The 27,577-nt window shown below is 46.0% G+C and overlaps 1 protein-coding gene across 1 annotated transcript; it reads right to left on the minus strand.

The window, feature by feature from the left end:
• Nucleotides 1–4,024: 4,024 nt before the first annotated feature.
• Nucleotides 4,025–13,863, minus strand: LOC138657244 (mucin-2-like). Its single transcript, XM_069744943.1, has 2 exons — nucleotides 6,068–13,863; nucleotides 4,025–6,011 (listed from the first exon to the last, which is right to left on the minus strand). The coding sequence occupies exons 1-2, from the start codon at nucleotides 13,480–13,482 to the stop codon at nucleotides 4,025–4,027; spliced, it is 9,402 nt and encodes a 3,133-aa protein (XP_069601044.1). The 5' UTR covers nucleotides 13,483–13,863.
• Between the last annotated feature and the right edge of the window lie 13,714 nt (nucleotides 13,864–27,577).

Raw genomic sequence — 27,577 nt, forward strand, 5'->3', positions numbered from 1 at the left:
TGAAACCAAAAAATTGAAACGGGAGAAAAACAGTGACCAACGAGCCTGTCTAGGATTCAGACGCTTGGCAGACTCAAGGTACATCAGATTCTTGTGATCAGTCAAGACCACCACACGATGTCTAGCACCCTCAAGCCAATGACGCCACTCCTCAAATGCCCACTTCATGGCCAAAAGCTCCCGATTACCAACATCATAATTCCGTTCAGCGGGCGAAAATTTTCTAGAAAAGAATGCACATGGCTTCATCACTGAGCCATCGGAGCTTCTCTGTGACAAAACCGCCCCCGCTCCGATCTCAGAAGCATCAACCTCAACCTGAAAAGGAAGCGACGTATCTGGCTGACGCAACACAGGAGCAGAAGAAAACCGGCGCTTAAGTTCCTGAAAGGCCTCCACAGCCGCAGGAGACCAATCAGTAACATCAGCACCCTTTTTAGTCAAATCCGTCAAAGGCTTAACAACACTAGAAAAATTAGTTATGAAGCGACGATAAAAATTAGCAAAGCCTAAGAACTTCTGTAGACTCTTAAGAGATGTAGGCTGCGTCCAGTCACAAATAGCCTGAACCTTGACGGGATCCATCTCAATAGTAGAAGGGGAAAAATATACCCCAAAAAAGAAATCTTCTGGACTCCAAAGAGACATTTAGAACCTTTTACAAACAAAGAATTGGCCCGCAGGACCTGAAACACCTTCCTGACCTGCTGAACATGAGACTCCCAGTCATCAGAAAAAAACAAAACATCATCCAAATACACGATAATAAATTTATCCAGATATTCACGGAAAATATCGTGCATAAATGACTGGAAGACAGAAGGAGCATTAGAAAGTCCAAAAGGCATCACCAAATACTCGAAATGACCCTCAGGCGTATTAAATGCGGTTTTCCACTCATCACCCTGCCTTATCCGCACAAGATTATACGCACCCCGAAGATCAATCTTAGTGAACCATTTAGCCCCCTTAATGCGAGCGAACAAATCAGTCAACAATGGCAAAGGATACTGATATTTGACTGTAATCTTATTCAAAAGACGATAATCTATGTAAGGCCTCAAGGAACCATCTTTTTTGGCCACAAAAAAAAAACCTGCTCCCAAAGGGGACGAAGATGGACGGATATGTCCCTTTTCCAAGGACTCCTTAACATAATTCCGCATAGCAGTATGCTCTGGCACTGACAGATTGAACAAACGACCTTTAGGGAATTTACTGCCAGGAATCAAATCTATAGCACAATCGCAATCCCTGTGAGGAGGAAGCGAACTGAGCTTAGGCTCCTCAAAAACCTCCCGATAATCAGACAGAAATACCGGAACCTCAGAAGGAGTAGATGAAGCGATAGAAATCGGAGATGCATCATCATGAACCCCCTGACATCCCCAGCTTAACACAGACATTGTTTTCCAGTCCAGGACTGGGTTATGAGTTTGTAACCATGGCAGACCAAGCACTAAGACATCATGTAAATTATACAGTACCAGGAAGCGAATCACCTCCTGATGAACGGGAGTCATACGCATGGTCACTTGTGTCCAGTACTGAGGTTTATTCATAGCCAAAGGTGTAGAGTCAATTCCTTTCAAAGGAATAGGAACTTCCAGAGGTTCCAGACTAAACCCACAGCGATTGGCAAATGACCAATCCATAAGACTCAGGGCAGCGCCTAAATCCACATGGGCATCGACGGAAATGGATGATAATGAACAAATCAGCGTCACAGACAGAATGAACTTAGACTGTAAAGTACCAATGGCAACAGACTTATCAACCTTTTTTGTGCGTTTAGAGCATGCTGATATAACATGAGCTGAATCACCACAATAAAAACACAATCCATTTTTCCGCCTATAATTTTGCCGTTCACTTCTGGACTGAATTCTATCACATTGCATTATCTCAGGTGCCTGTTCAGAAGACACCGCCAAATGGTGCACAGGTTTGCGCTCCCGTAAACGCCGATCAATCTGAATAGCCATAGTCATGGACTCATTCAGACCTGTAGGCGCCGGGAACCCCACCATAACATCTTTAATGGCCTCAGAAAGGCCATCTCTGAATTTTGCAGCCAGAGCGCACTCATTCCACTGAGTAAGCACCGACCATTTCCGAAATTTCTGACAATATATTTCTGCTTCATCTTGCCCCTGAGAGAGAGCCAATAAAGCTTTTTCAGCCTGAATCTCTAGGTTAGGTTCCTCATAGAGCAAACCCAATGCCAGAAAAAACGCATCCACATTGAGCAACGCAGGATCCCCTGGTGCCAATGCAAATGCCCAATTCTGAGGGTCACCCCGCAGGAAAGATATAACAATCTTGACCTGCTGAGCAGGGTCTCCAGAGGAGCGAGATTTCAAGGAAAGAAACAACTTGCAATTGTTCCTAAAATTCAGAAAACTAGATCTATCTCCAGAAAAAAACTCTGGGATAGGAATTCTAGGTTCAGACATAGGCGTATGTACAACAAAATCTTGTATATTTTGAACCTTAGCAGCAAGATTATTCAGGCTGGAAGCCAAACTCTGGACGTCCATGATAAACAGCTGAGGTCAGAGCCATTCAAGGATTAAGAGGAGGAAAGAAGCAGCCAAGCTGCTATTAAGGCTAGGCAGCAAACACTGAGGAGGGGAAAAAAAAAAAAAACTTCCTCAGACTACTTTTCCTCCTACTTCAGCCAAAACGATGACCAATTTTTTTTTAGGCCGGCTATACTGTCATGATCCCAATGGCAGGGAGCATAAAATAAAATACCTGCAAAAACTGGATACTTTTTGTCATGATCCCAATGGCAGGGGATCACAAAAGGACAAGCACAAAAACAAAACAAGCTCTAGGGTGATGGAACCTGAGCTGACCGCGATCCTGAACCTAAACACACAACTAGCAGTAGCCGGGGAACGTGCCTACGATGATTCCTAGACGTCTCGCGCCAGCCGAAGGATTAACTTCCCCTATCAGAAGAAACACAGACCTCACTTGCCTCCAGAGAAACACCCCACAGAAATAGCAGCCCCCCACATGTAATAACGGTGAAATGAGAGGAAAGCACATACGTAGTTATGAAAATAGAATCAGCAAAAATGAGGTCCGCTAAAGCTAGATAGCAGAGGATACAAAAGTGAACTGCGCGGTCAGCGAAAAACCCTTCAAAAAACCATCCTGAAATTACTTGAACTCATGTGCCAACTCATGGAACATGAGGAGTAATTTCAGCCCACTAGAGCAACCAGCAGCAAGGAATCACATATCTGCAAGCTGGACTAAGACAAAAATTAAGCAAAACGTGGAACAGGAAAATCAAAACTTAGCTTGTCCTGAAGATAACAGACGCAGGGAGCAGAGGTAAAAAGACACGCTGATTACATTGATAGCCGGCGAGGAAATGACAAAATAGCCAGATTAAATAGGAAACTCCCATAACCTGATGGAACAGGTGGACACCAGAGACCGCAGAGAACACAAGTCACCCAGTACCATCAGTAACCACCAGAGGGAGCCCAAAAACAGAACTCACAACAACTTTTAACCTGCTGATTGGACTTCTATAAAGAAGCATGCAGTAAACACAGACATGTCCTATTTGATGCTTAGTTAACAGGAATATACTCTCTAAACAAATTAAAAATTTCACTTACCGGTGACTGAAGTAGCCGTGGTAGTTCGGGCTCCAGCGCTAGTGATAGTGACACTATTTGTTGATGCTGTAGTGGTTGTGGGCGTTACAGTTTTACTTGAACCTGCAGAAGTAGTGGTAGGGATTGTGGCTGTGGATGCTGTTGTGTTAGATGAAGCTGAAGTAGGAGCTATTGTAACAGTTGAAACTGAAGTAGTAGACGTACTAGATGTTGGGGCTCCAGTAGTGGTAAAAGTAGTAGCAATTGTCGTTAATATTGGTACTGCATTGGTAGTAGGATCAGCAATAGTCATAGATTCAGTGGTTATTGGTGAGGCAGTAGTAGTGGAAAATGAAGTAGTAGCTACTGCTGCAGTGGTTGTTGGAGCTGGAGTAGTAGTTTGGTCAGTAGTTGTAGCTGGAACTGAAATAGTAGTTGAAGCTGGAATAGCAGTTGTAGTTGAAGCTGCAGTTGTAGTTGAAGCTGATGTCGTTTTTGGAGCTGCAGTTGCCGTTGATACTACAGTAGAAGTTGGAGGTGTAGTAGAAGGTGGAGGTTGAGTGGTGGTTGGAGGTGGAGTCATGGTTGGAGGTGGAGTCATAGCTGAAGGTGAAGTTGTGGTTGGTGGTTGAGTGGTGGGTGGAGGTTGAGTAGTGGTTGGAGGATGAGTGGTGGTTGGAGCTGGAGAGGTGGTTGGAGGTGGAGTGGTAGTTGGAGGTGGAGAGGTGGATGAAGCTGGAGTGGTCGTTGGAGCTGGAGTGGTGGTTGAAGCTGGAGTCGTGGTAGGAGCTAGAGTTGTGGTTGGAGCTGGAGTTGTGGTTGGAGCTGGAGTTGTGGTTGCAGGTGGAGTTGTGGTTGAAGGTGGAGTGGTGGTTGGAGCTGGAGTGGTGCTCTGAGGTGGAGTGGTGGTTGGGGCTGGAGTGGTAGTTGGAGGTGGAGTGGTGGTTGGAGTTGGACTGGTGGTTGGAGCTGAAGTCGTAGTTGGAGCAGGAGTCTTGGTTGTAGCTAGAGTGGTGGTTGGAACTGGAGTTGTGATTGGAACTGGTGTGGTGGTTAAAGCTGGAGTCGAGGGTGGAGGTGGAGTCGTGGTTGGAGCAGAAGTTGTTGTTGGAGGTGGAGTGGTGGTTGGAGCTGGAGTGGTGGTTGGAGGTGGAGTGGTGATTGGAGCTGAAGTCGTGGTTGGCGCTGGAATTGTGGTTGGAGGTAGAGTGGTGTTTGGAGATGGAGTGGTGGCTGGAACTGGAGTGGTGGTTGGAGATGGAGTCGTGGTTGGAGCTGAAGTCGTGGTTGGAGCTGGAGTCATGGTTGGACCTAGAGTGGTAGTTGGAGGTGGAGTGCTGGTTGGAACTGATGTGGTGGTTGAAGCTGGAGTGGTGGTTGGAAAAAGAGTGGTGGTTGAAGCTGGGGTCGTTGTTGGAAGTGGAGTCGTAGTTGGAGGTGGAGTGGTGGTTGGGGCTGGAGTGGTGATTGGAAGTTGAGTGGTGGTTGGAGGTGGAGTGGTTGTTGGAGCTGGAGTCATGGTTGGAGCTAAAGTGGTGGTTGGAGATGGAGTGGTGGTTGGAGCTGGAGTGGTGCTCGGAGGTGGAGTGGTGGTTGGGGCTGGAGTGGTGGTTGGAGGAGGAGTGGTGGTTGGAGCTGGAGTTGTGCTCAGAGGTGGAGTGGTAGTTGGGGCTTGAGTGGTGGTTGGAGGTGGAGTAGTGGCTGGAGTTGGACTGGTGGTTGGAGCTGATGTCGTAGTTGGAGCTGGAGTCGTGGTTGGAGCTGGAGTCATGGTTGGAGGTGGAGTGGTGGTTGGAGGTGGAGTGGTGGTTGGAGGCAGAGTGGTGGTTTGAGGCAGAGTGGTGGTTTGAGGTGGAGTGGTGGTTGTAGCTAGAGTGGAGGTTGGAACTGGAGTTGTGATTGGAATTGGAGTGGTGGTTGAAGCTGGAGTCATGCTTGGAGGTGGAGTCGTGGTTGGAGCTGGAGACGTAGTTGGAGGTGGAGTGGTGGTCGGGGCTGGAGTGGTGGTTTGAGATGGAGTGGTGATTGGAGCTAAAGTCATGGTAGAGGCTGGAATGGTGGTTGGAGGTGGAGTGGTGGTTGAAGATGGACTGGTGGTTGGAACTGGAGTGGTGGTTGGAGCTAGAGTCGTGGTTAAAGCTGAAGTCATTGTTGGAGCTGAAGTCGTGGTTGAAGGTGGAGTCATAGTTGGAGCTGGAGTGGTGGTTGGAGGTGAAGTGCTGGTTGGAGCTGAAGTGGTGGTTGAAGCTGGAGTGGTGGTTGGAATTAGAGTGCTGGTTGAAGCTGGAGTCATGGTTGGAAATGGAGTTGTGGTTGGAGATGGAGTCATGGTTGGAGCTGGAGTGGTGGTTGGAGCTGTAGTGGTGGTTGGAGGTGGAGTGGTGGTTGAAGCTGGAGTGGTTATTGGAGGTGGAGTGGTAGTTGGAGTTGGAGTGGTGGTTGGAGACGGAGTGGTGGTTGGAGACGGAGTGGTGGTTGGACCTAGAGTCATGGTTGGAGCTGAAGTCGTGGTTAGAGGTGGAGTCGTAGTTGGAAGTGGAGTGTTGGTTGAAGCTGAAGTGGTGACTGGAGGTGGAGTGGTGTTTTGAGCTGGAGTGGTGGTTGGAGCTGGAGTGGTGGTTGGAGGTGGTGTGGTGGTTGGAGGTAGAGTGGTGGTTGGAGCTGGAGTTGGCGTTAGAGCTGGATTCATGGTTGGAGCTGTAGTCATTGTTGGAGCTGGAGTTGTGGTTGGAGCTGGAGTGGTGGTTGCAGGTGGACCGGTGGTTGGAGCTGGAGTGGTAGTTGGAAGTGGAATGGTGGTTGGAGCTGAAGTTATGGTTGGAGCAGCAGGAGTCGTGGTTGGAGCTGGAGTGGTGGTTGGGGGTGGAGTGGTGGTTGGAGCTGGAGTGGTGGTGAGAAGTGGAGTGGAGTTTGGAGCTGGAGAGGTAGTTGGAGCTGGAGTTGTGGTTGGAACTGGAGTGGTGGCTGCAGCTGGAGTCATGGTTGGAGGTGAAGTTGTGGTTGGAGCTGGAGTCGTAGTTGGATGTAGAATGGTGGTTGTAGCTGGAGTAGTGGTTGGAGGTGGAGTGGTGGTTGGAGGTGGAGTTGTGAATGGAGCTGAAGTTGTGGTTGGAACTGGAATGGTGGTTGGAGATGGAGTTGTGGTTGGAACTGGAGTGGTGGTTAGGGCTGGAGTGGTGATTGGAGATGGAGTCGTAGTTGGAGGTGGAGTAGTGGTTGGAAGTGGAGTGATGGTTGAAGCTGAGGTGGTGGTTGGAGCTGAAGTCGTCGTTGGAGCTGAAGTCGTGGTTGGAGCTGCAGTCGTGGTTGGAGGTGGAGTGGTGGTTGGAGCTGGAGAGGTGGTTTGAGCTGGAGAGGTGGTTTCAGCTTGAATTGTGGTTGGAGGTGGAGTGGTGGTTGGAGCTGGAGTGGTGGTTGGAGCTGGAGTGATGGTTGGAACTGGAGTGGTGGTTGGAGCTGAAGTGGTGGTTTGAGGTGAAGTGGTGGTTGGAGCTGAAGTGGTGGATGGAGCTGGAGTGGTGGTTGGAGCTGGAGTGGTGGTTTGAGGTGGAGTGGTGGTTTGAGGTGGAGTGGTGGTTGGAGCTGGAGTGGTGGTTGGAGGTGGAGGGGTGGTTGGAGGTGGAGGGGTGGTTGGAGCTGGAGTTGTGGTTGGTGCTGGAGTGGCAGTTGGAGCTGGAGTTATGGTTTCAGCTTTAGTTGTGGTTGGAGGTGGAGTGATGGTTGGAGTTGGAGTGGTGGTTGGAGCTGGAGTGGTGGTTGGAGCTGGAGAGGTGGTTTGAGGTGGAGTGGTGGTTGGAGCTGAAGTGGTGGTTGGAGCTGGAGTGGTGGTTGGAGCTGGAGTGGTGGTGTGAGGTGGAGTGGTGGTTGGAGCTGGAGTGGTGCTTGGAGCTGGAGTGATGGTTTCAGCATGAATTGTGGTTGGTGGTGGAGTGGTGGTTGGAGCTGGAGTGGTGGTTGGAGTTGGAGTGATGGTTGAAACTGGAGTGGTGGTTGGAGCTGGAGAGGTGGTTTGAGGTGTGGTTTGAGGTGGAGTGGTGGTTGGAGCTGAAGTGGTGGATGGAGCTGGGGTGGTGGTTGGAGCTGGAGTTGTGGTTTGAGCTGGAGTGGTGGTTTGAGGTGGAGTGGTGGTTGGAGCTGGACTTGTGGTTGGAGATGGAGTGGTGGTTAGATCTGGAGTTGTGGTTGGAGGTGGAGTGGTATTTGAAAGTGGAGTGATGGTTGGAGCTGGAGTGGTGGTTGGAGCTGGTGTTGTGGTTTCAGCTGGAGTCGTGGTTGAAGCTGGAGTGGTGGTTGAAGGTGGAGTGGTGGTTGGAGCTGGAGTAATGGTTGCAGGTAGAGTGGTGGTTGGGGCTGTAGTGGTAGTTTGAACTTGAGTGGTGGTTGGAGCTGCAGTGGTGGTTTCAGGTGGATTGTTGGTTAGAGGTGGAGTGGTGGTTGGAAGTAGAGTGGTGGATGGAGGTGGAATAGTGGTTGGTGCTGAAGTGGTGGTTGGAGCTGGAGTGGTGGTTTGAGCTGGAATCATGGTTGGAGGTGGAGTTGTGGTTTGAGGTGGAGTGGTGGTTGGAGGTGGAGTGGTGGTTGGAGCTGGAGTCGTGGTTGGAGCTGGAGTTGTGGTTGGAAGTGAAGTGGTGGTTGGAGCTGGAGTCGTGGTTGGAGCTTGAGTCGTGGTTGTAGCTGAAGTTGTGGTTGGAAGTGGAGTGGTGGTAGGAGATGGAGTGGTGGTTGGAGGTGGAGTGGTGGTTGTGGGTGGAGTTGTGAATGGAGCTGAAGTTGTGGTTGGAGCTGGATTGGTGGTTGGAGGTGGAGTTGTGGTTGGAACTGGAGTGGTGGGTAGAGCTGTAGTGGTGATTGGAGATGGAGTCGTAGTTGGAGGTGGAGTGGTGGTTGGAGGTGGAGTGGTGGTTGAAGCTGAGGTGGTGGTTGGAGCTGGTGTCGTAGTTGGAGCTGAAGTTGTGGTTGGAGCTGCAGTCGTGGTTGGAGGTGGAGTGGTGGTTGGCGGTGGAGTCGTTAATGGAGGTGGAGTGATCGTTGAAACTGGAGTGGTGGTTGGAGCTGGAGTGGTGGTTTGAGGTGGAGTGGTCGTTGGAGCTGAAGTGATGGATGGAGCTTGAGTGGTGGTTGGAGCTGGAGTCGTGGTTTGAGCTGGAGTGGTGGTTTGAGGTGGAGTGGTGGTTGGAGCTGGACTTGTGGTTGGAGGTGGAGTGGTGGTTAGATCTGGAGTTGTGGTTGGAGGTGGAGTGGTGGTTGAAAATGGAGTGTTTGTTGGAGCTGGAGTCGTGGTTTCAGCTGGAGTCGTGGTTGAAGCTGAAGTGGTGGTTGAAGGTGGAGTGGTGGTTGGAGCTAGAGTAGTGGTTGCAGGTGGAGTGGTGGTTGGGGCTGTAGTGGTAGTTGGAGCTTGAGTGGTGATTGGAGCTGCAGTGGTGGTTTCAGGTGGATTGTTGGTTGGAGGTGGAGTGGTGGTTGGAAGTAGAGTGGTGGATGGAGGTGGAATAGTGGTTGGTGCTGAAGTGGTGGTTGGAGCTGGGGTGGTGGTTGGAGCTGGAATCATGGTTGGAGGTGGAGTTATGGTTTGAGGTGGAGTGGTGGTTGGAGGTGGAGTGGTGGTTGGAGCTGGAGTCGTAGTTGGAGCTGGAGTCGTGGTTGGCGCTTGAGTCGTGGTTGTAGCTGAAGGTGTGGTTGGAAGTGGAGTGGTGGTTGGAACTGGAGTCATGGTTGGAGCTTGAGTCGTGGTTGTAGCTGAAGTTGTGGTTGGAAGTGGAGTGGTGGTAGGAGATGGAGTGGTGGTTGGAGGTGGAGTGGTGGTTGGAGGTGGAGTGGTGGTTGGAGGTGGAGTTGTGAATGGAGCTGAAGTTGTGGTTGGAGCTGGATTGGTGGTTGGAGGTGGAGTTGTGGTTGGAACTGGAGTGGTGGATGGAGGTGGAATAGTGGTTGGTGCTGAAGTGGTGGTTGGAGCTGGGGTGGTGGTTGGAGCTGGAATCATGGTTGGAGGTGGAGTTGTGGTTTGAGGTGGAGTGGTGGTTGGAGGTGGAGTGGTGGTTGGAGCTGGAGTCGTAGTTGGAGCTGGAGTCGTGGTTGGCGCTTGAGTCGTGGTTGTAGCTGAAGGTGTGGTTGGAAGTGGAGTGGTGGTTGGAACTGGAGTCATGGTTGGAGCTTGAGTCGTGGTTGTAGCTGAAGTTGTGGTTGGAAGTGGAGTGGTGGTAGGAGATGGAGTGGTGGTTGGAGGTGGAGTGGTGGTTGGAGGTGGAGTGGTGGTTGGAGGTGGAGTTGTGAATGGAGCTGAAGTTGTGGTTGGAGCTGGATTGGTGGTTGGAGGTGGAGTTGTGGTTGGAACTGGAGTGGTGGTTGGAGCTGGAGTTGTGGTTTGAGCTGGAGTGGTGGTTTGAGGTGGAGTGGTGGTTTGAGGTGGAGTGGTGGTTGGAGCTGGACTTGTGGTTGGAGATGGAGTGGTGGTTAGATCTGGAGTTGTGGTTGGAGCTGGAGTGGTATTTGAAAGTGGAGTGATGGTTGGAGCTGGAGTGGTGGTTGGAGCTGGTGTTGTGGTTTCAGCTGGAGTCGTGGTTGAAGCTGGAGTGGTGGTTGAAGGTGGAGTGGTGGTTGGAGCTGGAGTAATGGTTGCAGGTAGAGTGGTGGTTGGGGCTGTAGTGGTAGTTTGAACTTGAGTGGTGGTTGGAGCTGCAGTGGTGGTTTCAGGTGGATTGTTGGTTAGAGGTGGAGTGGTGGTTGGAAGTAGAGTGGTGGATGGAGGTGGAATAGTGGTTGGTGCTGAAGTGGTGGTTGGAGCTGGAGTGGTGGTTTGAGCTGGAATCATGGTTGGAGGTGGAGTTGTGGTTTGAGGTGGAGTGGTGGTTGGAGGTGGAGTGGTGGTTGGAGCTGGAGTCGTGGTTGGAGCTGGAGTTGTGGTTGGAAGTGAAGTGGTGGTTGGAGCTGGAGTCGTGGTTGGAGCTTGAGTCGTGGTTGTAGCTGAAGTTGTGGTTGGAAGTGGAGTGGTGGTAGGAGATGGAGTGGTGGTTGGAGGTGGAGTGGTGGTTGTGGGTGGAGTTGTGAATGGAGCTGAAGTTGTGGTTGGAGCTGGATTGGTGGTTGGAGGTGGAGTTGTGGTTGGAACTGGAGTGGTGGGTAGAGCTGTAGTGGTGATTGGAGATGGAGTCGTAGTTGGAGGTGGAGTGGTGGTTGGAGGTGGAGTGGTGGTTGAAGCTGAGGTGGTGGTTGGAGCTGGTGTCGTAGTTGGAGCTGAAGTTGTGGTTGGAGCTGCAGTCGTGGTTGGAGGTGGAGTGGTGGTTGGCGGTGGAGTCGTTAATGGAGGTGGAGTGATCGTTGAAACTGGAGTGGTGGTTGGAGCTGGAGTGGTGGTTTGAGGTGGAGTGGTCGTTGGAGCTGAAGTGATGGATGGAGCTTGAGTGGTGGTTGGAGCTGGAGTCGTGGTTTGAGCTGGAGTGGTGGTTTGAGGTGGAGTGGTGGTTGGAGCTGGACTTGTGGTTGGAGGTGGAGTGGTGGTTAGATCTGGAGTTGTGGTTGGAGGTGGAGTGGTGGTTGAAAATGGAGTGTTGGTTGGAGCTGGAGTCGTGGTTTCAGCTGGAGTCGTGGTTGAAGCTGAAGTGGTGGTTGAAGGTGGAGTGGTGGTTGGAGCTAGAGTAGTGGTTGCAGGTGGAGTGGTGGTTGGGGCTGTAGTGGTAGTTGGAGCTTGAGTGGTGATTGGAGCTGCAGTGGTGGTTTCAGGTGGATTGTTGGTTGGAGGTGGAGTGGTGGTTGGAAGTAGAGTGGTGGATGGAGGTGGAATAGTGGTTGGTGCTGAAGTGGTGGTTGGAGCTGGGGTGGTGGTTGGAGCTGGAATCATGGTTGGAGGTGGAGTTATGGTTTGAGGTGGAGTGGTGGTTGGAGGTGGAGTGGTGGTTGGAGCTGGAGTCGTAGTTGGAGCTGGAGTCGTGGTTGGCGCTTGAGTCGTGGTTGTAGCTGAAGGTGTGGTTGGAAGTGGAGTGGTGGTTGGAACTGGAGTCATGGTTGGAGCTTGAGTCGTGGTTGTAGCTGAAGTTGTGGTTGGAAGTGGAGTGGTGGTAGGAGATGGAGTGGTGGTTGGAGGTGGAGTGGTGGTTGGAGGTGGAGTGGTGGTTGGAGGTGGAGTTGTGAATGGAGCTGAAGTTGTGGTTGGAGCTGGATTGGTGGTTGGAGGTGGAGTTGTGGTTGGAACTGGAGTGGTGGATGGAGGTGGAATAGTGGTTGGTGCTGAAGTGGTGGTTGGAGCTGGGGTGGTGGTTGGAGCTGGAATCATGGTTGGAGGTGGAGTTGTGGTTTGAGGTGGAGTGGTGGTTGGAGGTGGAGTGGTGGTTGGAGCTGGAGTCGTAGTTGGAGCTGGAGTCGTGGTTGGCGCTTGAGTCGTGGTTGTAGCTGAAGGTGTGGTTGGAAGTGGAGTGGTGGTTGGAACTGGAGTCATGGTTGGAGCTTGAGTCGTGGTTGTAGCTGAAGTTGTGGTTGGAAGTGGAGTGGTGGTAGGAGATGGAGTGGTGGTTGGAGGTGGAGTGGTGGTTGGAGGTGGAGTGGTGGTTGGAGGTGGAGTTGTGAATGGAGCTGAAGTTGTGGTTGGAGCTGGATTGGTGGTTGGAGGTGGAGTTGTGGTTGGAACTGGAGTGGTGGTTGGAGCTGGAGTTGTGGTTTGAGCTGGAGTGGTGGTTTGAGGTGGAGTGGAAGTTTGAGCTGGACTTGTGGTTGGAGGTGGAGTGGTGGTTAGATATGGAGTTGTGGTTGGAGGTGGAGTGGTGGTTGAAAGTGGAGTGTTGGTTGGAGCTGGAGTGGTGGTTGGAGCTGGAGTCGTGGTTGAAGCTGGAGTGGTGGTTGAAGGTGGAGTGGTGGTTGGAGCTGGAGTAGTGGTTGCAGGTGGAGTGGTGGTTGGGGCTGTAGTGGTAGTTGGAGCTTGAGTGGTGGTTGGAGCTGCAGTGGTGGTTTCAGATGGATTGTTGGTTGGAGGTGGAGTGGTTTTTGGAAGTAGAGTGGTGAATGCAGGTGGAATAGTGGTTGGTACTGAAGTGGTGGTTGGAGTTGGAGTGGTGGTTGGAGCTGGAATCATGGTTGGAGGTGGAGTTGTGGTTTGAGGTGGAGTGGTGGTTGGAGGTGGAGTGGTGGTTGGAGCTGGAGTCGTGGTTGGAGCTTGAGTCGTGGTTGGAGCTGAAGTTGTGGTTGGAGCTGAAGTGGTGGTTGGAGCTGGAGTCGTGGTTGGAGCTTGAGTCGTGGTTGTAGCTGAAGTTGTGGTTGGAAGTGGAGTGGTGGTAGGAGATGTAGTGGTAGTTTGAGCTGAAGTGGTGGTTGGAGGTGGAGAGCTGGTTGGAGCAGGAGTCGTGGTTGGAGCTTGAGTTGTGGTTGGAAGTGGAGTGGTGGTTGGAGCTGGAGTGGTGGTTGGAGGTGGAGTGGTGGTTCGTGCTGGAGTGGTGGTTGGAGGTGGAGTGGTGGTTTGAGCTGGAGTGGTGGTTGGAGCTGGAGTGGTGGTTGGAGATGGAGTGGTGGTTGGAGCTAGAGTTGTGGTTGGAGCTGGAGTGGTGGTTGGAGATGGAGGGTTGGTTGAAGTTGAAGTGGTGTTTGGAGCTGGAGTGGTGGTTGGAAATGGAGTGGTGGTTGGAGCTGGAGTGGTGGTTGGAGTGTTGGTTGGAGCTGGAGTGGTGGTTGGAGATGGAGTGGTGGTTGGAGCTAGAGTTGTGGTTGGAGCTGGAGTGGTGGTTGGAGATGGAGTGGTGGTTGGAGCTGGAGTGGTGGTTGGAGCTGGAGTGGTTGTGTGAGGTGGAGTGGTCGTTGGAGCTTTTGTGGTGGTGGGAGCTGGAGTAAGAGTTGGAGGTGGAGTCATGGTTGGAGCTTGAGTTGTGGTTGGATCTGGAGTCATGTTTGGAGGGGAAGTGGTTGGAGCTGAAGTGGTGGTTGGAGGTGGAGTGGTGATTTGAGTTGGAGTGGTGGTTGGAGGTTGAGTGGTGGATGGAGCTGGATTGGTGGATGGAGCTGGAGCCGTGGTTGGAGCAGGAGTCCTAGTTGGAGCTGAAGTGGTGGTTGGAGCCAGAGTGGTCGTTGGAGCTGGAGTGGTGGTTGGAGGTGGAGTGGTGGTTGGAGCTGGAGTGATGGTTGGAGTTGGAGTCGTGATCAGAGCTGGAGTCGTAGTCAGAGCTGGAATAGTGGTCGGAGGTGAAGTGGTGGTTGGTGGTGGAGTAGTGGTCCGAGCTGGAGTGGTGTTCGGAGTGGGAGTCGTGGTTTGAGCTGGAGTGGTGGTTGGAGCTGGAGTAGTGGTTGGAGCTGGAGTCGTGGTTGGAGCTGGAGTCGTTGTTGAAGCTGACGTTGTGGTCGGAGCTGGAGTCATGGTCAGAGCTGGAGTCATGGTCGGAGCTGGAGAAGTGGTCTGTGCTTCACAAATGTTTACAGCTACAGTAGTAATTTAACAAAAAAACAGTAGAATAAGTTCACGTTACTGAAAATTTTATATGTATTGTTTTGAATATTTTTCTTATTATAGATTTTGTTGTTACACTCATCTGTTGTACAAATTAAGAATGAATGCAGAGTGTGTGTTATTAGCTCAGATCTGATTATCACTAGTTCACCGCTCCACTGGAATTAAAACCTAAGATCCACTAGATTTTTCAGATAATGGCACCATATTTACAAGTACATATATTTACATGCACCTGTCTGATTAATTTTCCAGTTTCTGCAAATGATAGCAATTGCAATATTTGGCCTTTTTCACCCCCGCAATGAAATCACTTGGAGCTGATGATCAGTAAATGATCTCCTGGTGTGCCAGATATGTGGCCATTGAGACCCAGCCGTAGGCAGGGTGTAGCAGGTGTCCTGACTTTGTAATATCAAAGGTCTCATGTATTGCACTGCTGATGCATGAGGCTATGTGCACATGCTGCGGATCCGCAGCGTTTCCGCAGCTGCGGGTCCGCAGCGGTTTCCCATGAGTTTAGAGTACATTGTACACTTACGGGGAATGAAAACCGCAGTGCACATGCTGCGGAAAAAAACACGTGGAAACGCAGCGGTTTATATTCCGCAGCATGTCAATTCTTTCTGTGGATTCCACTGCGGGTTTACACCTGCTCCAATAGGAAACTGCAGGTGTAAACCCGCATTAGAACCCGCAGAAGAAACCGCGATAAATCCGCAGTAAAAACCGCAGTGGTTTTGAACTGCGGTTTTTCAAAATCCGCTACGGAAAAATGCGCAGTCCTCCGGGATACGTGTGCACATACCCTTATAATGCATGATACCAGTCATCAGAGTACTAAAAGTTAAATTTCCATAGAGAGAGTAAGTAAAAAAGTTTTAAAAAGTTAGGAAGATTGAAAAACATTATTTTTAAATATAATATAAATACAAAATGAAAAGCAAAAAATATTACATCAATAAATACAAATACACATATTTATGTAAAAATAAACATAAAAAGCACACATAGTTTGTGTTGTCTCATCCAGAGCAACATAACCTATAAAACTGGCAAACTAGTTAACCCCTACAGTGAATGGCGCAAAACAAAAAAAAAATATTGAAAAAAATCTATGGTTTTTATCATACTGCTGGGAAAAAATGTAGAATAAAATGCAATAAAAAAGAAAAATGTGAATAAAAATTGTATTGCTGAAAACATAATCTTGGCCCGCGAAAAACAGCTCAATCAGCGGAAAAATAAAAAAAGTTATTGTCACGATTCATACCATGACTGTCCCCCCTTCGTCACGTATTGGGGTGACATTAGGCCAACAGACGGCTATCACATGTGCAGGGGGCGTATCTTAGTTATCCCTCCACTGCTACAATGCGATGAAAACACACATAAGGCTATTGACCTCTTAGTTTACCGCAGGGGCTTATTTTAGTTATCCCACTGCTCTGCAATATAACCCGAACTGCAGGGATTTATGTATATGTTACAGTTCCGCTTAAAAACTTGCAGCTCTCTGGCGCCCCCTTACCATCAGGTCAGATTAGGTACTGCACCTAGGGTAATTAGTCACCAGAAAGGCTGCCTGCTATGTACTGGCTATTGGGCACGCTGCAGCGAGGCGATATAACTTCTCCCACTCAGGCAGGAACAATAATTATCAATGCCACCATTGCTACAACGACTCCCAAAGGCACAGAACAAGGTATGCTGCCACCAGCTTCGATTAACGGGTCCGAAGCTAACCCAAAACAGTAGCGTAATTCCCTTCAGAGGGCTTAGGGTACGTTTTAGAGCAGGAAGAATGAAAACTAGTAGTTTAAATATTTTACTCCGAAAGATTAACCCCTTTACCCCCAAGGGTGGTTTGCATGTTAATGACCGGGCCAATTTTTACAATTCTGACCACTGTCCCTTTATGAGGTTATAACTCTGGAACGCTTCAACGGATCCCAGTGATTCTGACACTGTTTTCTCGTGACATATTGTCATTCATGATAGTGGTAAAAATTATTTGATAGTACCTGCGTTTCTTTGTGAAAAAAATGGAAATTTGGCAAAAATTTTGAAAATTTCGCAATTTTCCAACTTTGAATTTTTATCCAATTAAATCACAGAGATATGTCACACAAAATACTTAATAAGTAACATTTCCCACATGTCTACTTTACATCAGCACAATTTTGGAACCAAAATTTTTTTTTTAGGGAGTTATAAGGGTTAAAAGTTGACCAGCAATTTCTCATTTTTACACCATTTTTTTTTAGGTACCACATCTCATTTGAAGTCATTTTGAGGGGTCTATATGATAGAAAATAATGAAGTCTGACACCATTCTAAAAACTGCACCCCTCAAGGTGCTCAAAACCATATTCAAGAAGTTTATTAACCCTTCTGGTGCTTCACAGGAATTTTTGGAATGTTTAAATAAAAATGAACATTTAACTTTTTTTCACAAATAATTTATTTCAGCTCCAATTTGTTTTATTTTACCAAGGGTAACAGGAGAAAATGGACCCCAAAAGTTGTTTTACAATTTGTCCTGAGTACACCGATACCCCATATGTGGGGGTAAACCACTGTTTGGGCGCATGACAGAGCTTGGACTTTTCAATGCAAAATTTACTGGAATCGAGATGGGACACCATGTTGCGTTTGGAGAGCCACTGATGTGCCTAAACATTGAAACCCCCCACAAGTGACACCATTTTGGAAAGTAGACCCCCTAAGGAACTTATCTAGAGGTGTGGTGAGCACTTTGACCCACCAAGTGCTTCACAGAAGTTTATAATGCAGAACCGTAAAAATAAAAAATCATATTTTTTCACAAAAATTATATTTTTGCCCCCAATTTTTTATTTTCCCAAAGGTAAGAGAAGAAATTGGACCCCAAAAGTTGTTGTACAATTTGTCCTGAGTACACTGATACTCCATATGTAGGGGTAAACCACTGTATGGGCGTATGGGAGAGCTCGGAAGGGAAGGAGCGCCGTTTGACTTTTCAATGCAAAATTGACAAAAATTGAGATGGGACGCCATGTTGCGTTTGGAGAGTCACTGATGTGCCTAAACATTGAAACCCCCCACAAGTGACACTATTTTGGAAAGTAGACCCCCTAAGCATTTTATCTAGAGGTGTGGTGAGCACTTTGACCCACCAAGTGCTTCACAGAAGTTTATAATGCAGAACCGTAAAAATAGAAAATCATATTTTTTCACAAAAATTATCTTTTCACCCCCAATTTTTTATTTTCCCAAGGGTAAGAGAAGAAATAGGACCCCAAAAGTTGTTGTCCTATTTGTCCTGAGTACGCTGATACCCCATATGTGGGGGTAAACCCCTGTTTGGGCACACGGGAGAGCACGGAAGGGAAGGAGCACTGTTTTATTTTTTCAACGCAGAATTGGCTGGAATTGAGATCGGACACCATGTCACGTTTGGAGAGCCCCTGATGTGCCTAAACAGTGGAAACCCCCCAATTATAACTGAAACCCTAATCCAAACACACCCCTAACCCTAATCCCAACAGTAACCCTAACCACACTTCTAACCCTGACACACCCCTATCCCTAATCCCAACCCTATTCCCAACTGTAAATGTAATCTAAACCCTAACCGTAACTTTAGCCCCAACCCTAACCCTAACTTTAGCCCCAACCCTAACTGTAGCCTTAACCCTAGCCCCAAACCTAACCCTAACCCTAGCCCTAACCATAGCCCTAACCCTAACCCTAGCCCTAACCCTAACCCTAACCCTAGCCCTAACCCTAGCCCTAAACCTAACCCTAGCCCTAACCCTAGCCCTATCCCTAGCCATAATGGGAAAATGGAAATAAACACATTTTTTTAATTTTTCTCTAACTAAGAGGGTGATAAAGGGGGGTTTGATTTACTTTTATAGCGGTTTTTTTAGCAGATTTTTATGATTGGTAGCCGTCACACACTGAAAGATGCTTTTTATTGCAAAAAATATTTTTTGCGTTACCACATTTTGAGAGCTATAATTTTTCCATATTTTGGTCCACAGAGTCTTGTGAGGTCTTGTTTTTTGCGGGACGAGTTGACGTTTTTATTGGTAACATTTTCGGGCATGTGACATTTTTTGATCGCTTTTTATTCCGATTTTTGTGAGGCAGAATGACCAAAAACCAGCTAACTAGAGAGAGTACAAAGGAGGGCAACAAAATTAATAAAGGGGATGGGAGAACTACAATACCCAGATAGATTAGCGAAATTAGGATTATTTAGTCTAGAAAAAAGACGACTGAGGGGCGATCTAATAACCATGTATAAGTATATAAGGGGACAATACAAATATCTCGCTGAGGATCTGTTTATACCAAGGAAGGTGACGGGCACAAGGGGGCATTCTTTGCGTCTGGAGGAGAGAAGGTTTTTCCACCAACATAGAAGAGGATTCTTTACTGTTAGGGCAGTGAGAATCTGGAATTGCTTGCCTGAGGAGGTGGTGATGGCGAACTCAGTCGAGGGGTTCAAGAGAGGCCTGGATGTCTTCCTGGAGCAGAACAATATTGTATCATACAATTATTAGGTTCTGTAGAAGGACGTAGATCTGGGGATTTATTATGATGGAATATAGGCTGAACTGGATGGACAAATGTCTTTTTTCGGCCTTACTAACTATGTTACTATGTTACTATGTATTCTTGAATTTCTTTTGGAGGAGGTGCTTATACCATTTCGCGTTTGGTAAAATTGATAAAGCAGTTTTATTCTTTGGGTCAGTATGATTACAGCGGCACCTCATTTATATTTTTTTTATGTTTTGGCGCTTTTATACGATAAAAACTATTTTATAGAAAAAATAATTATGGCATCGCTTTATTCTCAGGACTATAACTTTTTTATTTTTTTGCTGATGATGCTGTATGGCGGCTCGTTTTTGCGGGACAAGATGACGTTTTCAGCGGTACCATGGTTATTTATATCTGTCTTTTTGATCGCGTGTTATTCCACTTTTTGTTCCACGGTATGGTAATAAAGCGTTGTTTTTTGCCTCGTTTTTTTTTTTTTCTTCTTACGGTGTTTACTGAAGGGGTTATGTAGTGGGCCAGTTTTATAGGTCGCGCCGTTACGGACGCAGCGATACTAAATATGTGTACTTTTATTGTTTTTTTTTTGTTTAGATAAAGAAATGTATTTATGGGAATAATATATATATTTTTTTTTCAATATTTAGGATTTTTTTTTTTTTTTACACATTTGGAAAAATTTTTTTTTACTTTTTTACTTTGTCCCAGGGGGGACATCACAGATCGTTGATCTGACAGTTCACACAGCACTCTGTCAAATCAGCGATCTGTCTCAGAGCACTGCAGCCTTACCAAGCGCCTGCTCTGAGCAGGCACTTGGTAAGCCACCTCCCTCCCTGCAGGACCCGGATGCCGTGGACATCTTGGATCTGGGCCTGCTACACGGAGGGAGGTAAGGAGACCCTCGCAGCAACGCGATCACATCACGTTGCTGCGGGGGGCTCAGGGAAGCCCGCAGGGAGCCTTCTCCCTGCGCGATGCTTCCCTGTACCGCCGGCACATCACGATCATGTTTGATCGCAGTGTGCCGGAGGTTAATGTGCCGGGAGCAGTCCGTGACAACTCCTGGCACATAGTGCCGGATGTCAGCTGCGACACCCGGCCGCGATCGGCCACACTCCCCCCGTGAGCGCGGCCGATCGCGTATGACGTACTATCCCATCTGTGGTCATAAGGGCCCACCCCACCTCGACGGGATAGTACATCTAATGTCAGAAAGGGGTTAAGGCAGTGTTTATAAAAGAAGGTATATAAAGTTGTTACAAAATGAGACAATTGAAAATATGTACAAGGTAATTATAAAATAACGGGATTAAATGAGAAAAGGTAAAACTCACATGTTCTCAGGTCATTTCAGGCAAAACTATGCTGGCAGGCAGGACCGCAAATGTCCCAGTGCATCAGCGGGTCTGGATAGCAACAGCTCCTCAGGTAAGACTCAAGGCTTGGGTGAAGTGCAGCAATGTAAAAACTGCAGCCTCGTGACATCACTAAAGGGGTTGAGTTAACATCGCCCTCCCCTCTCCTCAGCTGTACAGTTTTCTCCAACAATTCTTATAATTCTTGTATTTTCGTTCCCGAACATGTCAGAATCATAACACACCCAACATTCATCTTATTTTAAAATTGGCTTTCTAATGAAACCAAATTTGTCCTAGTTGGGACACATAGTTCCGGAGAAATCCGTATTTTGGTACCTGTTGGAATTAACCCCTTTCTGACCTCGGACGGGATAGTACGTCCGAGGTCAGATCCCCTGCTTTGATGCAGGGCTCCGCGGTGAGCCCGCATCAAAGCCGGGACATGTCAGCTGTTTTGAACAGCTGACATGTGCCCGTAATAGGTGCAGGCAGAATCGCGATCTGCCCGCACCTATTAACTAGTTAAATGCCGTTGTCAAACGCAGACAGCGGCATTTAACTACCGCTTCCGGCCGGACGGCCAGAAATGACGTCATCGCCGACCCCCATCACATGATCGGGGGTCGGCGATGCATCAGGATGGTAACCATAGAGGTCCTAGAGACCTCTATGGTTACTGATCACCGGTTGCTGTGAGCGCCACCCTGTGGTCGGCGCTCACAGCACACCTCCATTTCTGCTACATAGCAGCGATCAGCAGATCGCTGCTATGTAGCAGAGGCGATCGAGTTGTGCCTGCTTCTAGCCTCCCATGGAGGCTATTGAAGCATGGCAAAAGTAAAAAAAAAAAAGTTAAAAAAATGTGAAAAAAATAAAAAAAATATAAAAGTTTAAATCACCCCCCTTTCGCCCCAATCAAAATAAATCAATAAAAAAAAAATCAAATCTACACATATGTGGTATCGCCACGCTCAGAATCGCCCGATCTATCAACTAAAAAAAAGCTTTAACTGATGGCTAAACAGCGTAGCGAGAAAAAAATTCAAAACGCCAGAATTACGTTTTTTAGGTTGCCGCGATATTGCATTAAAATGCAATAACGGGTGATCAAAAGAACGTATCTGCACCCAAATGCTATCATTAAAAACGTCATCGCGGCACGCAAAAAATAAGCCCTCAACCGACCCCAGATCACGAAAAATGGAGACGCTACGAGTATCGGAAAATGGCGCAATTTTGTTTTGTTTTTTTAGCAAAGTTTGGAATTTTTTTTCACTACTTAGATAAAAAATAACCTAGTCATGTTAGGTGTATATGAACTCATACTGACCTGGAGAATCATAATGGCAGGTCAGTTTTAGCATTTAGTGAACCTAGCAAAAAAGCCAAACAAAAAACAAGTGTGGGATTGCACTTTTTTTGCAATTTCACCGCACTTGGAATTTTTTTCCCATTTTCTAGTACACGACATGCTAAAACCAATGATGTCGTTCAAAAGTACAACTCGTCCCGCAAAAAATAAGCCCTCACATGGCCAAATGGACGGAAAAATAAAAAAGTTATGGCTCTGGGAAGGAGGGGAGTGAAAAACGAACACGGAAAAACGAAAAATCCCAAGGTCATGAAGGGGTTAAAGGCTCGCACTTACAGTGTTTGGCAGATCCGCCGATGGAGATTCGCAAAATGGACTCATTATTTTCCTAGCCTGAGTCGTTGGCCCAATATCTTATTATAATGGAACAAAGGACTTCCTGTCTTTAGAGACATTCTATACCAGTTCTAGCTGATTCTAGATGGGAGCGGGGAGAGTGAGCAATAAAAATTCTTCTGGCAGGGGCATGAGGGGTTTGGGATCTACACATACACATCTCAGTAAACAGAAACAGAGACAAGGGGGGACAAAGGCCCACCATGTTGTGCTCTCAGGGAAAACTAATAATAATATTGCATTTTGTACATTATCGTGACAGTTATAGCACTCAGAATACATATGTGCAAAAACAATATTATTTGTATAAAGTTGCTTTTATTGTATAAAAGCAGCAAAACTAAAGAAAAGATATTAATAATGTATCATTATAATCGTACTGACTCGATAAAGCTGCCTTTTCACTTTTACAACACGATGAGTAGCATAAAAGAAGTCCTCAGACGACAATTCCTGAATTGCTGCTTATTGTGCATTCTGCCTCCCAAAAATCGGAATAGAAAGCGATAAAAAAATGCTGTGTACCAGAAAATGGTACCAATGAAAATGTCAACTCGTCATGCAAAAAGCAAGCCCTCACAACTTTGTAGGCAGAAATATTGAAAAATTTTAGCTCTTAAAATATTGCAAAAATTTGCTTTTGTAAAAAAAAAGGTATTTTAGTGTGTGAAAGCAGCCAAAAATAAAAAAACTAAACAAATGATATCGCTGTAATCGCACCGACTAGAATAATAAACTTATCTAATCACTTAGATCGCAAGAGGAATAGCATAAAAAATAAATAAAACTTATTCTCCTCCTGCTGCTGATTTGTTCATTCTGCCTCTCAAAGAGCACAGAAAGCCTCAGCGCAAATTTATCCTGCGCGCTACACTCAGCTCTTACACCGAGGTTTCTATATTAATCTCTACAATACGTGATTCCAATGGAACCCCCGAGGGAAGATTCCCTATAATGAAGCAGATGGAGGCATTGTGGACTCCATCTGGCCTATGATCTGGTGGTGTACACCTCTTAAAAGCTGGATAGCACCAAACAGAAGCCAGAGTCCAGAGTATCTCTGCTGCATATTATTGACTAGTAGTGACTAATCCCTCAGGGGATTCTACTTTGCAGATTTAGATGGAAATCCGGATGGAAGTGCTCAACGTAAAGCATAGGATAAATGTGAACTGATCCAATATGCTCTGTACATCAAAATTCCAAGAATAAGAGCTTCTACTCCACCCACAAAAAACAAGTCCCCACTTAACAGAAATATTACTGGCAGCACAAAGACTAAAAAATGACATTGCTCCATCTGAAGAAGTCTGCTCTCCCAAATCTAAATTCCACCTTCCCCTGAGCCCCACAGTGTGCCTAAATTGAAGTTAACATCCACATGTCTGGCATTAACATAGTGAGGAGAGCACACTCTATTTACAGGGTGCATATCTCCAGAAGTACAAGCTGGGCACAATATATGAGCACTACAATGTACTGGGCACTACAAGGAACAGGCACTACAATGGCAGATTTGCATTTTCACTGAGCAACAGCCATTGCTGCTTGTTTTTGGAAAGCACGAAAAGAGTCAAAATCGTCACTACAACAGTTGATAAATTCTATGAAAATTTGTTCTCCATCCCGAGTCTCGCTGTGTAGCTAAGCAGTTCTGAACAGACACATATGGGGTATTGCCAAATGCGATATGGCATCCACAATCTATTCCGAACAATTTGTCACTCCAAAAATAAAATAGCACTTTCCTTCCAAGTCCTGCCAAGTGACCAAACTAGGGTTTCAGACCACATAAGGGGTATCACTGTATACAAAAGAAATTACACAGCAAATTACTTATTCCATTTTCTCCTGTTACTTTTGTGAAAATGAAAAAAATTGATTTGGCTCTGAAAAAAATTTTTGGAAAAAAAATTAAGTTTTAGTTTTCATGGTCCAAAGTTTTAAAATTCTGTGAAGCATCTGTGGGTTCAAGATGCTCACCACACATCTAGATAAATCCTTTGAGCAATTTAGTTTCCAAAATATGGTCACTTGTGGTGGCTTTCCTTGTTTAGGCATATCAGGGGCTCAGCAAACGCAACACGGCGTTCACTGTCTATTCCAGACAATTTTACACTTAAAAAGAAAAATGGTGCTCCTTCCCTTACGAGTGTTGCTGTGTGCCAAAACAATAGTTTTCCACCATTTGGGGGGTATCAACAACTTGTATGGTCCAATTTCTCTTGTTAACCTTGTGAACATGAACAATTTGGGGCTGAAACAACATTTTGTGGTTAAAAGTAAAATGTTCATTTTTTCCTCCACATTGTTTTAATTCCTGTGAAGCACCTGAATGGTTAATGAGCTTCTTCAATGTGTTTTTGAGGACTTTGAGGTGTGCAGATTTTTAAATAATGTCACCTTTGGTTATTTTCTGTCATGCCACCCCTCAAAATCAATTCAAATGTGATGTGGTCCGTAAAAAAGTAGGTTTTGTAAAAAATTATTTAAAAAATGGAAAATTGCTCATAAAAAAAATATAAAAAATTTTAAACATATTATGTTTAAAAAATATGTTGTTGTATAGTAGACATACAGGAAATGTTATTTATTAGCCAATTTGTGTGGGATAGCTATCTAATTTAAGGGAATGAAAATTCAAAGTTTGAAAATCCCTAAATTTTCTAATTTTTTTTTGTAAATTTTTCAATTTTTTTTATAAATTAACTGAAATCATATCAATCAAAATGTCAGTCCATAAGGAAGCACAGCTGACCGCACCACTGCTTATGGAAATAGCTGAGCCTGCTCACCAGCGATAGGAGTGTGGCTGCCGGATCTAGGGTGCTCCAGCTGAAATGACATGCCAATAAGTCCTTCAACGAAGAAAAGAAGAGGCAGCACTCACCGATCCTTCCAGTCGGGCGCGAAACGGCCGTTGTCAGGCTTGCCGCACTCTGTATATCTGCACCCCTGGCCGTGAAGATTTTATTGTAAGCAAATAAAAATACCTGTCTCGGAAGGATCGGTGAGTGCTGCCTCTTCTTTTCTTCATTGATGGACTCATATCAATCAAAATATACAACTATCATGAAGTACAATATGCCACAAAAAATAGAATCATTGGGATATGTTAAAGCTTTCTAGAGTTACTATCTCAAAAAGTCACGCTGGTCAGATTTTAAAAAATGAGGCTCAGTCATTGACATATAAAGTGTCTCGATCCTTAAGTGGTAAAACTAAGATGTAACACATAGCAGCATTGAGTCTTTGTACATTTAGAGTGACTTTCTCTCACTAGTAGAGGGGAGTTGTTTCAGAATGATGTCCACATGCTCCGATATAGTATGCAAGCACTAATTGTCCACTTTTGGAAAAAAAACCTTATTTTTGCTTTGCTGTTGGCACGGACGCCAAGTATAGCTGTGCCCCGTACTTGTTTTTTTATTCCAGCACCATTTATTCTATTGCAGACACACAATGCCCCAGGGTTTGTTGTGGGTGTTATGTTTAACTAGTTCTGACGAGACATGTTTCTATAATGCTCATGAAATCAAATCTAAAGAGTGTTTAGGAAAGAGAAACAACTAAATAAGGATCTCTTGGATTTGCCACGACTTTGTGATGAGTTTGGATTCCATTATTGCATCCCTGACCAATCTCAGAAAAGAAGATGCCTAATTTATTTCTGGAGTCCCTTCGAAGTTTTTAATAAACAATATAGTTCTGGACACCCAACTAAAATTGACAAAGTGCAGGGAAAGACTGTGAAAGAATCATCACGTTATTCCATCTCTTCAGATCCTTTATTCTCAAGATTGGTGTGAGTCTCTCAAGTCTTATCGAAGGAAGGAAAAACCAAATCTAATGGGTTGTAAGAACAAGCACAGGTATGTGGTCTCCAAATATGCCTCAATATTAGCAAAAAACAAAACAGTAAATGTTATATGCAGTCAGTTACTTGCATAGATGTTACAGGTACGTTACATTGTGATCTGGGCTTTTATAATGGAATAGCCAGCACCACCCATGCGATTCATAGAGTATGGGAGCATGGACCTCCATTATTACCAACTTTGGGCTATCCAATAGAAAAAGAATGATTCCAGCTCAAACACCGGACTTGGAAATGCGTCATGAAACGTATAGCTATATTCTGTGATGTCTTCTGTGGGACTGTCATGGAGTTTCTATTTTTTTTCTATTGAAGTATTATAATTTGTATGTATAGCTATTATTATTATTTAATCAATCCTATTCTACTTATCAGGCCTTTTGACTGACTGTTGTAGATGTGTCCAAGATCAACTTTCTGCAGATATTGAAAAAGACAAATTAATTTCAATTTCGGGACATGGGAGCAATTAAAATCACAACTGTTAGATGGCATCTATAGAGATATAAAGCTTAAAGAGGACCTGCCATTTGCTACAAACATGTATTTGTTTAACTGTTGAATATGCTGTTCTCCTGAATCTGTTTTTCTTTCGTTTCTGCGTCACCCCGTTCCTAATTTATTGCCCTCACTTCCCTGTATGGAAATCTGGTATTTTAAGCCAAGTGAGCGTGTTCAGCAACTCTTCTATACAAGCATCTTCTTTAGGACCATGCTCAGTTGGTTATAAAAAAAAGACTAGGCTTATATGCAGAAAAAAGGCGGCCATCTTGAACTGAGAGATACAAGAAAAAATTAAAAACGTTGCCAAATTCAGGAGAGAGAACACTGGATAAAAAATGTACACAGTTACACAATTTCTGGCAATATAAAGGGTGTCTTATGTCCCCATACAGCAGGGGTCCCCAACCTGTAGCTCGGGAGCCACATGTGGCTCGCGAGCCCGTGATGTGTGGCTCACGGCTGCCTGCCAGCTTGGTGCATTAACACCAGGTATAAAAATCTATTAAGAGCAGATCTCTAAATGGTGATTTTTGTGTGTAGCCCTGTAGAGAAGACCAGAACTGAATGGGGGTGAGATAAAAAACCTTGGAGCTTGGCATACTGCCTTGGTGTGATTTCAGTGGAAAAGCTTTGGTTGTTATTATACCGGTAATTGAGGCTCTCGGTGTCACTACCGTGAGTTGGGAAGGAGCTGGTTGTGGCTCGCGACCCTCTCTCAGAGCTGAATGTGGCTCTCAAGGTCAGAAAGGTTGGGGGCCTCTGCCATAGAGAAATGTGACACCATGTTTCTTTTTTAGAACTGGACATCTACGATACTCATCCTCTATGTTGAGTCAAGCAGAAATATAAGGATGGTCACATTTGGTGAACCATGTACCTTGTTGAACCCTACGGTGGTGAGGGCACATTTTGAAACCATTACCTTGATCTCCACGTCAAACATTTCAACCATTTAACCAAGGAATGATTTAATTGACTTTGATGAATAATGACACATGGGGGATGGGTCATCCAATAACTTCTATAATTACCAAAGTTGCAGTCACAACGGCTCTGGTGCCAAGTGAGACTGAATGCTATTTCTGCCCCAGGAGAAGACACTAATTAAGTGTGGGGCGTTGTAAGTGGGGAAACTATTACACGAAGCAATTTGGCTGCGGCTTCACTTTTTCATGTCTGATTACTTGTCATTAAGGTGTTTCCAAAGAAGAAATACAAAATCATTAATTGACATTTCTAGCATTTCATTCACTGCTGGTGCCTTTAAACTTAATTACAAGTATATCAGTCATATAGAAATTTTCATAGGTCAAGACACGCCAATATGGTAAAAGGATGGCAAATTGAAATTATATTTTACTCTCTCACACTAAAAAAAAAAAATCTTTGGTGGAGGTTCAATTTATTGGACCACCTCCTAATTACAAGATTAAGTGATTAGCTCCCAATCCCACCTGCTCAGTACGTCTATGGTGACGAATAGTGTTGAGCGATACCGTCCGATACTTGAAAGTATCGGTATCGGATAGTATCGGC

This window comes from Ranitomeya imitator, chromosome 1 (genome assembly GCF_032444005.1).
Source record: "Ranitomeya imitator isolate aRanImi1 chromosome 1, aRanImi1.pri, whole genome shotgun sequence".
Classification (NCBI taxonomy): Eukaryota; Metazoa; Chordata; class Amphibia; order Anura; family Dendrobatidae; genus Ranitomeya; species Ranitomeya imitator.